Source organism: Myotis yumanensis, unplaced genomic scaffold (assembly GCF_028538775.1).
Source record: "Myotis yumanensis isolate MYYU_CA2020_CCGP unplaced genomic scaffold, mMyoYum1.0.hap1 SCAF_5, whole genome shotgun sequence".
Lineage (NCBI taxonomy): Eukaryota > Metazoa > Chordata > Mammalia > Chiroptera > Vespertilionidae > Myotis > Myotis yumanensis.
Genome location: NW_027223756.1, coordinates 86,176,933 through 86,190,762, shown reverse-complemented (window position 1 = coordinate 86,190,762; position 13,830 = coordinate 86,176,933). Strand labels below are relative to the sequence as shown.

Genomic DNA, 13,830 nt, shown 5'->3' with positions numbered 1-13,830 from the left:
TCACTGGTGTAGGGGATGCCAGGCACTGGGCTAAGAGCCTGATACATTGTCATCTTATGACAGCATCATATAACCCCATGAAGGACCATTATTTAGATGAGGAAACTGAGGTTCAGAATTAGGGGTCCTCTCCAAGGCTTAAGGTTATGATGGGGGTGTAGGTAAATGCGGTACTCGAATCCTCCCACAATCACATCAAAAGCACTATTAAACTACTGACAATTATCATTCAGAACCACCTGAAATGTAGCTAAACAGAACTCCTATAACTAAGGATTTAAGGAATAAGCCACATTGAGGGGCTGGTAGGAGGGGTAGAGATGTGGAATGGGCTGGTCCCACACCCACGTGTGGTGGATAAAAATCAGGAGGGGTATCTCAGTTGCAGAGGTCACCCCTGAGAACCCCAAAACAGGCTCCTCATTTCAGGGATCCAGTGCTGTGAAGAGAAGTTTCCATAACTTCTGGTTGTAAAAATCAGCAGGGATTGTGCCTGAGTAAGACCAAGGGCTTCTGGAGTCCCAGGCAGTTCCTCTTAAAGGACCTGTGCATGGACTTACTCAGACTCACTCATTCTGAGCTCCAGAACTGGGGCAGCAGCTTGAAAGGCACCAGGGACATACAAAGAGGAACTGAAGTGTCTGGCATCCGGGTGAGCTGGAGGGGCAGCGTTCTCCCAGACAGAAGTGTTGGCAGAGGCCATGGCTCCTTTTTTGAGCCCTCTCCTCACAGAGCCAGCAGGCAGGTACCATATCTGAGTCTTCATAAATCTGGCTATCACTGTTCACCCTGCCCTGGTGATTCCCTGAGACCTTGCCTCATCACTTGTGGGCCCACCCAAGGTGTTTCCAGTGGCTTTTCCATACAAATGGCCTGTCTTGGCTCATGCTTTAGACTTTCCTGAAATCTCCCAAATAAGCAGCATCTGGTCTCAGCATTATATGCATTATTATAATCACATTTTACAGATGAAGAGACTGAAGCTCACTGAGGTGAGGGCACTGGTTACCTGATTAAACAATTAGAACCTGGCCAAATCAGGAGAGATGAGAATTACTTGTAATTTGGAAAATGGTTCAATTGATAATGAAAGTGTCCAGATTTCAGTTTCCCAAGATGGTTAGGTACTAGATTTTCTTTTACCATTTAAATGTATTTTCATTATTATTATTTTTATAGAGCATAAAGTATTTTATCAGCTAAGTTGGTAAAACAAAAATGGTTCGTTAGGCATACACCAATCCTTTGATATCCCTGAGCTGAATAAAACACAACAAATATTTCTGGAGGTCCATATAGTGATATATATCAAAAGTCTAAAGTGTTTTCTCCCCTTGACCTAACAACTCCTCCTTTATGAATTCATCCTAAGAAAATATCAAAAAATACAAAGAGATAAATTTTTAGTGGTCTTTATCACAGGATTGTTTGGCAAAACCCCACATTTCCCAGAATAGGAAAATAAATTATGGCACACTCATACAATGCAACTCTATAAGTCACTGAAGACAACAATGTAGGTAATGATGCTGTCTGCAGTTTTCATGGAAAGATGTTAATGAGATAATGAGTGAAAAAAACAGGTTTTGTGGAACTGTATGTAAAAGATAGCATACACAACAGATATGTGTCCTCCTCATCACACATGTACCTAACTAGCTATAGGATTGGAAGACTGGGATATGGGCAGATTTGGTTGGTCTAAATTAGTTTTGTTTATGTATTTTCCTAATTAAAAATTTAATACTTGGTTTTGCTGTGGTATTTTATTTTTAAAAAGAAAAATTGTATATATTTAAGGTTTACAGTATGATAATTTTACACATATATACCTAGTGAAATGACAACCATAGTCAAGCTAATTAACATGTCATGTCACATGGTTGTGTAATATGTGTGACAAGTGCAATAAAAGGATTTTCATTTAAAAAATATCTCATAAGATGTTCCTTCTACATGTGTTATTAGGTTATGTAGGCACAAGATTTAAAAAATACTTATTAAGCCCAAATCCCAGACCCAGGATTGGAAACCACTGAGAATCTTTTTTTTTTTTTTTTTTTTTTTTTTAGCAGTTCTATGGAGGTGTAATTGGTTGTACATTAGAGTGTACAATTTGATTAGTTTTATTGGTGTATACACCTGTAAAACCACCACCACAATCAAGGTAGTGAGCATCTCCACGACCCACAAGTTTCCCCAAATTTTCTCATGCCTCCTTTTCATCCCTCCACTCTCCCCTCCCTGTCACTATAGATTAGTTTGCAAATTTACAGCATTTTATATAAATTGGCTCATGCAATGTATTTATTTATTTTCTAACTGCTTAATACAGACCCCAACTAGTAACCAGAAACCCCCCACCCGACTCTGAGCATCAGGTCTTATTGTCTCCTTACCCACAGTATTGTTTTGAAGTTTCTGGATTTCTTGGTCTGGGGCATTCAAGGCAGTTTCTAGAACATTGGATTCCATAGTCTGGAGAATAGATGTGGCCTTGGATGCAACTTCTCTCTCCTTTCCTGATTCCCACAGAGTCGTGTTGGTGAGAAGTGACTCAAAATTTTCAACAACTCGTTGTAGCTTTAAATATATAAAAAACAATAACAATAATAATCCACTCTGATAGGTCCCCACAACCCCAAGGGACAGTAGAAAGCATGAGAAAGCAAGTTCTGGAACCAGAGGACCCAGTTAAAATCCTGACTCCACCATTCACTGGCTGTGTGACCTTGGGAAAGTCACTCAATTGCTCTGTGCCTCAGTTTCCCCACTTTAGGATGGGGACAGTAATAGGACCCTATGGAGTTTTTGGCAAAATTAAATGAGTTAGAAGATACTACATGTCTGTGCCTGGTAAATACAGGACAAGGGTTAATTATCACGAACCTCTTTTACCAATAGGGAAGTGATGTGTTTGCTCGAAATAGACCAGGTTCTCAACTTGGGCAATTTTGAGCCCTTGGGGCAAGCATGTCAAACTTGCGACCCACAATGAATATTTTTGTGGCCCAGCCAATATAACAGTTTGTTAGAAATGTTTTAATAAAAATTTTGTTACTTAATTTTTACAATATCCTGTTATACATAATTAGTAATAACAAACTACCACACTAATGACCAAGTACTATAATTGTGTTGCATTCATTACCCTTACGTGCCTTATGCGCAGGCACACCATTTCTCTACACTAATACCAGCGGCTAATATTTTAGCATCTGATTGCCATGTCATTAGTCTTATACTGACTTGTTTGGTGTGCGCAACAGTGTAGAGAGTGCCTGGGAAGGCACATTGAACATTCTTTAATTATTGTCAGCTGAGTCCAGTGGTGTTGGCAGAGCCACATCCTGGAAACGCACCATGCCAGAGGCAGGTACGTTGTCAGCCTGACCCTTAGCTCAGGTGCCAGGGGGTGGGTTTCATTATCTAAGCTCAGCCAGGCCCAAGGAACGGACTCAATTATCCGGGCTTAGCCAGGAATGACTATTACAAAGAAACCACAAGAATGAAAAATTACAGCTTGATCTTTACCCATGACTATAGCTTGATCTTTAATCATGATTTCACATAATTTCCTTTGTTTTAAAATCTAGTAAAACTTCTTGGTATTATACTGTATATAATAACTGCGCTGCACCGGCTCTGGGTCACTGTCTCTCCATCAGAGGGCCAGCTGTCCCACCCAGTCCCAGCTTTCTCTACTGTCTTTGTGTCTGTCTCTTTCATTTTCTCAATCCCCCGTCGCCCCTACTCAGGACTCCTGTCCGCTCTCTAGCCGCGCTGGACGCAGTAAAGAGAGATATACTTTATACAGCAGGAAATATTTCGCTTTTGGAGAGCAAGATAAATAGGTTTATTTGCATTATGCTTATTAATTTGTGCAGTTATTCAGTGTCTGGTAAGTTAATGTTCAAGAAAAAATATTAATTTTTATTAAATGTTTTATTATTTTATGTTAAAGATTACTCATTTCTTTCAGCCCTTTGTATTCAGCATGTCTCTATTGAAAGAAACCCACGTTTCTATGAAAATTGAAGCTTTTGCTTTTATGTGGCCCACATAAACTTAAACCTTGTTTATTTGGCCTGTGTTAGCCTTTGAGTTTCACATGCTTGCCCTGGGGCCATTTGGTAAAATCTGGAGATATTTATGGATGTCAACACTGAGGGATGCTCCTGATATCCAGCGGGTGGAGGCCAGAGATACTGCTCCACATCCTCTAATGTATGGGAAAACCCCCACAACAAAGAATGTCCCAGACTCGAATATTATCTACACTAATAAAAGACAAACATGCAAATTGACCATACATTTGCTATGCCTTAAGCCATGCCCGCCAGCCAATCAGAGCGACTATATGCAAATTAAACCAACCAAGATGGTGGCCAGCAGCCACAGAGCTGGAGCAAGCAGGAGGCTTGGTTGCCCCAATGATGGAGGAAGCCAAGCTTCCCACTTGCCGCGGCAGGCTCTGAGCTCCACTCAAAGCAACAAAGTTTCAATTATAGAAGATAAATAAACCCCAGATACCTGCTTTCAGCCGGCCGTGGCCATGGAGCTGGAGCGAGCAGGAGGCTTCCCTTCCGCCCACCCTGGCTGGCTTTGAGCTCCTCTCAAGGCTACAAAGTTTCAATTATAGAATGTAAATAAATCCCAGAATACAAAAAAAAAGGAAAAAAGGAGAAGCTGGGAGCTTCTGTCACCCGGGGGCTTGGCCAGCCTGAAAACGGCCCTCAGCCCCTCACCCAGTCTGGCCAGGCACCACAGTGTGGACCCCCCACCCTAAAGGGGGTGTGGCCAGCCTGAAAACAGCCATCAACCCCTTACCCAGGCTGGCCAACCCTCCATGGGGTGAGGGTCCCCACTAGGGGGGGCTTGACCAGCCTGAAAACAGCCATCAGCCCCTCACCCAGGCTGTCCAGGCACCCCAGCGGGACCCCCACCCTGATCCGGGACACCCTTCAGGGCAAACCAGCCGGCCCCCACCCATGCTCTAGGCCTTTATCCTATATAATAAAAGGGTAATATGCAAACTGACCCTAACAGCAGAAAGACTGGGAATGACTGGTCACTATGACACACACTGACCACCAGGGGGCAGACGCTCAATGCAGGAGCTGCCCTCTGGTGGTCAGGGCGCTCTCACATGGGAGGAGCTCTGCTCAGCCATAAGCCAGGTTGATGGCTGCCAGTACAGCGGTGGTGGTGGGAGCCTCTCCTGCCACAGTCTCCCACCATAAACACATGGGGAAGGGGATATTAACTCAGATGGAGGTTGTTTAGGGAGGCCCTCCAGAAGTATGTGATACCTGAATGGAGTCTTGGGCAAAGAAGAGTGACAAAAAGCCAGCCAGGTTATGAACTGGGAAAAGAAATTTCAGGTAGAGAGGATAGCATGTACCTAGAGGCCTGGAGATTGGGAGGGCAAGGCATGAACATTCCTCTTCAGTAGGGCAGGGTGAGGGCAGAAGAAGGAATGAGCCTATTCTACTCAACTAGACATTCTCAGAGACATGAATTATTTAACCAAGATATTAAAATTCAGAGTTGATTTACAGACACTAAATGATTACTACCTAATAGGTACTTTCTTGGTATCTCTCTCTTTTTTAGCTATCTTACAGTATCCATTTTCCCTTCTTCCTTTTAGTAACTGAATGAATCCCACAAATTTCACCTGGGTCATGCTGCCCGGCTACAGGCCATATTGTTCCAACCTCCCTTGCAGTTAGGTTTGGACATATGTGCAATTTCTGGGTTGTCACTTTAATATATGTCTCTAAGCCCTGGCTGGTGTGACTCAGTTGGTTGGAGTGTCGTCTCGTACACCGAAAGGTGGTAGGTTTGATTCCCGGTCAGGGCATATGCCCAATTTGTGGGTTTGATTCCTGATCAGGGTGCATATGGGAGGCAGCCAATGGATGTTTCTCTTGCACATTGATGTTTCCCTCTCTCTCTCTCCCTAAAATCAATGAAGAAAAAAAAAAAAGACATGTCTCTAAAAAAAGGGAACCCTAATGCACTGTTGGTAGGATTGTAAATTGGTGCAGCCACTATGGACTACAGTATGGAGATTTATCAAAAAATTAAAAATAAACTACCATATGACCCAGCAATTCCACTTCTGGGCATTTATCTGATAAAATCCCAAACACTAATTTGAAAAGACATATGTACCCCTATGTTCATTACAGCATTATTTTCAATAGCCAAGATGTGAAAGCAACACAAATACCCATCAATAGATGATTAGGTAAAGAAGATGTAGTACATATATACAATGGAATATAACTCAGCCATATAAAGAATGGAATCTTCCCATTTGCGACAGCATGGATGAACCCACAACATATTATTATAAGTTAAATAAGCTAGGCAGAGAAAAACGAACATTATATGATTTCACTTATGTGTGGAATTTAACGAATAAAATAGCCCTGGCCAGGTAGCTCAGTTGGTTAGAGCATCATCCCAGTATGTCAAGGTTACAGGTTTGATCCTTGGTCAGGGCACATACAAGATGAACCAATGAATGCATAAATAAGTGGAACAACAAATCTCTCTCTCTCAAATCATTTAAAAGTTTAATAAAAAATAAAATAAACAAACAATCAAAACAGAAACAAACTCATAGATACAGAGAACATTTTGATGGTTGACAGATGGGAGGGAGGTTGGGGAATGGGTGAAAAAGGGGAAGGAATTAAGATGTGCAAATTGCCAGTTATAGAAATAGTCACAGGGATGTAATGTACAGCAGAGGGAATATAGTCAATAATCTACACTAATAAAAGAGAAACATGGTAATTAGCGTACGACCGTTACCCTTTTCATTGGCTAATCAGTGAGTATATGCAAATTAACTGTCAGCCAAGATGGCGGCCGGCAGCCATGCACTGAAGCGAGCAGGGAGGTTTGCTTGCTTTAGTGACTGCGGTCTCCAACGTTCCCCGCCTCACTTGCCAGCCTCTCAGCTGCAACTCTAAGCAACTATGTACTATGTTGCAAATAAGAAGCTAAACAAAACCCCAGAAACCGGCTTTCATTCAGCCGGGCTTTAGCAACGTTGTATCGATGTTTTCAGAGGCGAGGCCTCAGAGCTAAAGCTGGCCCAGAATAAAAAAAACAAAAAACAAGGAGCGCTTGGAAGCTTCAGTCACTTGCTTCCGGAAAACAGCCCTCAGCCCCTCACCCAGACTGGCCAGGCACCCCAGTGGGGACCCCCACCCTCATCCAGGACACCCTTCAGGGCAAACCAGCCAGCCCCTACTCAAGCACCAGGCCTCTATCCTATATAGTAAAAGGGTAATATGCCTCCCGGCACCGGGATCAGCGGAGCAGCGAGGCTCCCGGCACCAGGATCAGCGTGACAGGGGGCAGCTCCCAAACCCCCTGATCACCCTGTGGCTCTGTGTGTGACAGGGGGGAGCTTCCCAATCCCCTGATCGCCCTGTGGCTCTGTGTGTAACAGGGGGCGGGGCCACAACCTCCCTATCTGCCCTGCTCTGTGTCTGATAGGGGGGAGCTCCCCAATCCCCTGATTGCCCTGCGGCTCTGTGTTTGACAGGGTGCAGCGCACCAACCCCCTGATCGGCCCTGCTCTGTGTGTGACAGGGTAGAGCCATAACCTCTCCATTGGCCCTGGCCCGAGTGTGACAGTGGCGGCGCCCCAACCCCCTGATCGGCCCTGCTCTGTGGGTGATAGAGGGTGGCGCCCCAACCCGCCTCCACGGGCCTTGCTCTGTGTGTGACAGGGTAGAGCCATAACCTCCCCATTGGCCCTGCCCTGAGTGTGACAGGGTGCAGCGCCCCAACCCCCTGATCCGCCCTGCTCTGTGTGTGACAGGGGGCAGTGCCCCAACTCCCCTATCGGCCCTACTCTGTGAGTGACAGGGGAGGGGGTAGCTCCTTAACCCCCTGATCGGCCCTGCTCTGTGCGTGACAGGGTACAGAGCCCCAACACCCCTGATTGGCCCTGCTCTGTGCGTGACAGGGGGTGGTGCCGCAACCTCCCCATCGACCCTGCCTTGAGTGTGACAGGGGGCGGTGCCCCAACCCCCCAATCGGCCCTACCCTGAGCGTGACTGAGGGTGGCATTGCAACCTCCCGATCCGCCCTGCTCTGTGCATGACGGGGCAGCGCCCCAACTCCCCAATCGGCCTTGCTCTGAGCCTGACCAGGGGCTGCACCTAGGGATTGGGTCTGCCCTCTGCCACCCGGAAGCAGGCCTAAGCCAGCAGGTCGTTATCTCCCGAGGGGTCCCAGACTGGGAGAGGGCACAGGCCAGGCTGGGGGACCCCCCTCCCCTGAGTGCACAAATTTTTGTGCACCGGGCCTCTAGTCTATACTAATAAAAGGGTAATATGCTAATTAGACCAGACATCTTCCAGACAGCCTTCCATACGTCCTTCTGGACAAAGCCACGGTGGCGGGAGCCAAGGCAGAGGTGGTTAGGGGCGATCAGGCAGGCAGGCAGAGTGGTTAGGAGCCAGCGGTCCCTGATTTCGAGAGGGATGTCCGACTGCCATCCATAGGAGGTATCCAGAGCATTCAGGGAGAAATACCACCCGTGGATACCATCGAGATCAGGCCTAAACTAGCAGTCAGACATCCCCCAAGGGGTCCCTAATTGGAGAGGGTGCAGGCCGGGCTGAGGGACCCCCTACACCCCTGTGCATGAATTTTGTGCATTGGGTCTCTAGTGTTGTACTAACTATGTATGGTGTCAGATGGGTACTAGGCTTATCAGGATGAGTACTTCATAAGTTACATAAATGTCTAATCACTATGTTGTACACCTGAAACTAATATAATACTGTATGTCAACAGTTATTGAAAAATTAGAGAAAGACATGTCTGTAAGATATGATCACATCCTTATTAGCATATCATAGAGTGATCTTATAGATGCATCCCCCCCCTCCACTCTCTCCCTTCACTCTGCCCTCCAGACAATGTGCCCTAGACTCCCCCTCCCCTCTCCCTATGAATGCAACATTGCAGCAACCCATGTTTGAGCATGCAGTTGAGGACAAGATGCCAAGGGTTGGAAAGAATGTGGGCACTCTTAATGGCCTCACAGAGCAGAATCCCATCGCCAGCCTAGACTGTTCACCTCTGGACTGTTAACACCAGAGGTGTTAAAGTAATAAAAATTACTTTTAAAGTAATAAAAATCTATCTTTTAAAAGCCATTGAATAATTGGGCCTCTGTTGCTGCAGCTCAGCATACCCTAATACAATCTTATTTAGTTTGTTTTTCTTGGTCTGGGATAAATCCTATCTTTACGGGGCAGTGCACACACAAACACTCTATCTATCGCTATAGTGAGATATATAGTGACATACGTATAGTGATAAACATGGTGGTATATAGTTGACTCTCAAACAACATGATTTGAATTGAATGGGTCTACTTATATGTGAATTTTTTCAATAAATACCATAAATGTGTTTTCTCTTCCTTATGATTTTCTTAATAACATTTTCTAGCTTATTTTATTCTAAGAATACAGTGTATGATACATGTAATATATAAAATATGTGTTAATCAACTATTTATGTTATCAGTAAGACTTCTGGTCAACAGTAGGCTATTAGTAGCTGAGTTTTTGGGGGTTTTCAACTGCATGGGGGAGGTCAGTATCCATATTCAAAGGTCAACTATAATATATGTATATCTCATAATTATACATAATATAAATTGTCTAGCGATATTATATTATAATGAACTTACATTATAATTAGCTTACATTAAAATTAACATACATTACATATTAAAATATATTACATGTTGCATATGGTGCATCAATATATGATCTATAATATGTAGTACACATGTAATATCTAGTACCCATCGCCATTTGCTAATTTTTGGCTTTGTAAGTGTTTGTTACCAGGCTAGGTTCCAGGACTCAGCTTCCACTCACCTCTTTATTGCCTTTGGTTGTGCTTGAGGAGGTGATATCTGCAAAAGACATCATGGGAAGTTACTGTGGGGATGAGAGTGAAAGGATGGAGAGGTGGGCAGGTAAGGTGAATAACTTGAATGGAGAATGTCTGAAGTCAAACTAATTATGTTCATTGACAAGCTTCTTTGCTGTTTGGGGGATCAGAGTCCAAGTTCCTTGTTACAGTGTAGAGCAGTGTTTTTCCGCTGGGGGTGATTTTGCCCTCAGGGGACACTGATCATGGCTGGAGACATTTTTGGTGGGTACAGTTTGGAACAGGGGATGCTACTGGAATCTGATGATTTGGAAGCCGGGGATGCTGCTCAACACCCTACAATGCACAGGACAGCTCCTGATCACAAAGAAGTATTGGATCTTAAATGCCAAAGTTGCTGTTAATAGAGCTACACTGGCATAGAGGAAGCAGAAAAATGTAAACTCCAAACTCTTTAAGTCAGTCTTGGCTGGACATTATAACTGAAATGGCTGAGGAAACAGAAAATTAAATACCTCAGGTTTTTAAAAAATTCTTTAGTATTTAAAGTATTACATATGTCTCTTTTTCTCGCCATTGACCTCTCCCTGGCTATTCACCCACCCCCCACCAGCACATGCCCTCACCCCCCTTCTGTCTGTATCCATGGGTTCTGCTTACATGTATGGTTTTAAAATTCAGCCTGGCTGGGAGTTAGAACGGACACAGGAGTGTCCATTTTTGATTATCAGCTGTTAATGGGGCCTTGTGTGTGGTTAATTGCACATTGTGGGGACACCCATATCTGCTTTAGAAAGATGAGGAAAGGCTATAAAATGTTTAATATCTGTTACCATCAAACTGAGGTTAAATCTATACCTAGTCCATACCTTGGTTTTCAGCTGAGTCTATTTGCTAAAAAGGGCAAAGAGCTTTCTTGTAACATTGAAGGTTTTGACTTAGGAGTGCAAGAACTTGGAATCACTCAGTTATATAAAAGAATAAAATCTTGCCATTTGCAATAACATGGATGGACCTAGACGATATTATGCTGATGAAATAAGTCAGATAAAAAGACAAATACCATATGTGGAATCTGAAAAACAACAACAAAATAAATGAACAGACAAAACAAACAAATTCATAGATATGGAGAACAAACTGATGCTTGCCAAATGGGAGGGGGGTTGGAGGGTAGGGTGAAAAAGGTGAAGGCATTAAGAAATACAAATTGGCAGTTACAAAATAGTCACGGGGATGCACAGCATAGGGAATATAGTCAATAATGTAATAACTATGTATGGTAGCAGATGGCTACGAAGCTTATTGGGGAGATCACTTCATAAGTTACATAGACGTCTAACCACTATGTTGTACGCCTGAGACTAATATAATATTGCATGTCAACTGTAATTAAAACATAAATTTAAAAAAGAGTGCAAGAACTCCGACTTACAACCCTGAGTTCAGAATGTGTCTATTATTGGAAACTACATTCATTGTAAAAAAGTGCTTTTGTCTGAAAGTTGCATACTTTTTCATGGGTGCCTTCTTGGACCTACCAACCTTCATGATAACTAACCCCAGGTGGACTCAGTCCATATAAAAGGACTGTGAAGGCACTGTCCCTCCCAGGAGCATGCCCTCATCTTTCTCTCCCTCTCTTCTTCCCCAACAGGCTAAATACATAAATAAATAAATAAATAAATAAATAAGTAAATATAAAAGGACTGTGAAGAGCTCTTAGAATTAGGAAAATAAGCAAAGGCATTTCTCGTCCTTGTAAAATAGGGCAAGTTTAACAGATTAATGTCAGAACCCAGGGAGAATCTCAGTCTGCTTGGACTCATTCACTTTTGGTGCAATCCTACTCATTCATTCATTCATTCAACAAATATTTATTGATCATCTGAGCTAGCAGTGGACTTAGGGCACAGCAACTCTTTCCTATCCATCCCGTGTTCTTTCCTCTCACCTTCCCTACTTGGGCCCTAGTCTCACATTTGGAGCTCATGCAGCTCCAAGATCTTGGCGTGGACTCTAGCTTGGGACCTGGGGAAATATGGGAATTTGGGTTTGAATCTTGTAGGAGTGCCTCTCATTGGTAGAAAAGATACCCTTGTTATGAAAGAGCTACTTGAAATTTTCCATGACTTTTCTAGCCAGAGCAGGTGTTTAAACCTTTTTTTTTTTTTTTAAAGAATCAGATGAAATGCTAGCAATATTAGCAAACACTTCTAAGTGCTTTCTATGGTACTATCTCATTTAGTGAAGCATAGCCCCTGTGAGGATGCAGATGGTTGGCCCCATTTTATACATAGGGTGGAGAAAAGTTAGTATGTACCCAAGGGCATTTTGTTGGAAATTGGCTCTAGACACCTTACAAAGGGTTCTTAACCACTCTGCTCTGTTGTCTCTTGAAGATGGGGATGCAGCCGACAGATCTGAGGGTGGGAACATCACTCAAACTGGGCCAATTTGTATATCTCCAAAGACTTTGCAATTGGGTCCAAGAGAGAGTTGATTGACCTCTCTTTGGGTGGTTGGAGCAATACACTGGTAAGATTTTCAGCTGTTGGCCATTGTTCCTGTCCTGTGGATGAGGAGGCAGAGAAATCCAATTTGCAAGGAAAGAGAGGACAGGTTCTGTCCCAAAGAGAATCAGAGACTGGGGTACCCTGAGAGTGTTGAGCTTCCAGTTTCTTTTCATTCCAGAAGTCCAGCTCTTTTCCTGTCCTTGAGTTCCAAGATATATCCATGCATCCTTAACATAAACTCATCTTTTCTGCTTAAGTTAACCCAAGTGAGTTTCTCTTCTTTGCAATTCAAGGAATCTTGCCTCATTTACCACCTTTTCATCTCCATCTCCAAAGTCTACTTGCCTTCTGAGCCCCATTATTCCTCTAACTTCATTCTTTCCTTTTTTCCTCTCCTCTTTTCATTATCCATTTTCTTCCAGGAAATAGAAACATGTCCTGTCCTCACCACAAAAAATATCTTTTCTGGTGTTAGACTCAGTGAAAAATGTGGAAGGATGACAAGAAGATAAAAATTTTCTTACTCTGACAAGTGTTCTCATTGGAATTCTTGAACTGTGTATTCCCAGAGAGGAGTTTATATCCAGGGTCACACTGACAGTAGAAACTTCCTGGAACATTCTGGCATTCAGCATTTAGTCCACAATATACACTAATGGGAGGCTTACATTCATCAATATCTGGAACACAAAGGAGAAATTTGGTCATTCATTTGACAAAGATTTATTGTGCATCTAACATGTGCCAGAGGCTATGCTCTTTCCACCAGAGTCTGTCCTGACTTTCCAAGACAATCAGTTAAGGTAATGGTTGTCCTTGCTCTTGGTTTTCCTCATTGACTTTGGTTGAGTTCTCCAAGAAGCAGGCATTGAGACACGGATCCAAGTGCAAGTACTTTATTTGGGAGGTGATCCCAGAAAACACTGGAGGGGAAGTGGTGAAATGAGACAGGGATGGCAGAAAATAAAAAGAAGAGTATCAAGCAAGTTTCCACTGGGGATAACAGAGTCCCAATTCCTCTAGGTACCTCTGGGAGGCAGTGTGGAGCACACACTTCAGAGTGACCCCAGGCAAAGAGTGAGGGCGCCAGGCTATTTATCCACCAAATCTCATCACTTACCCATGGGGGGAATGCTCCCAGGGAGTGTTAAGCCCCTTTCCACCTGTCCCGAAGTGGGCTGAGTAGTCTTCAGTAGCCAGAGAAAGTCTCAGAATTGGTGTGTAAAGGAATGGCAAATGCCCAGGGCATCTAAGTGGGACATTGACCATGTCTACTGTTATGGACTGAGTGTTTGTATGCCCCTCTGTTCATATGTTGAAGCTCTAAGCCCCGTTGTGGCTGTAGATGGGGCCTCCAAGGAGGTAA

The 13,830-nt window shown here is 43.6% G+C and overlaps 1 protein-coding gene across 1 annotated transcript in view; it reads right to left on the bottom strand.

Annotated features, from left to right (window-relative positions):
- ADGRE3 (adhesion G protein-coupled receptor E3) overlaps nucleotides 1-13,830 on the bottom strand; it is a 69,671-nt gene that overhangs the window by 41,681 nt on the left and 14,160 nt on the right. Inside the window, exons 4-6 of the mRNA XM_070416152.1 lie at nucleotides 12,989-13,144; nucleotides 9,933-9,970; nucleotides 2,400-2,583 (exon numbers count right to left, since the gene is read on the bottom strand). Of these exons, the coding sequence (XP_070272253.1) occupies nucleotides 2,400-2,583; nucleotides 9,933-9,970; nucleotides 12,989-13,144 (378 nt within the window). The remainder of the gene's footprint in view (nucleotides 1-2,399; nucleotides 2,584-9,932; nucleotides 9,971-12,988; nucleotides 13,145-13,830) is intronic.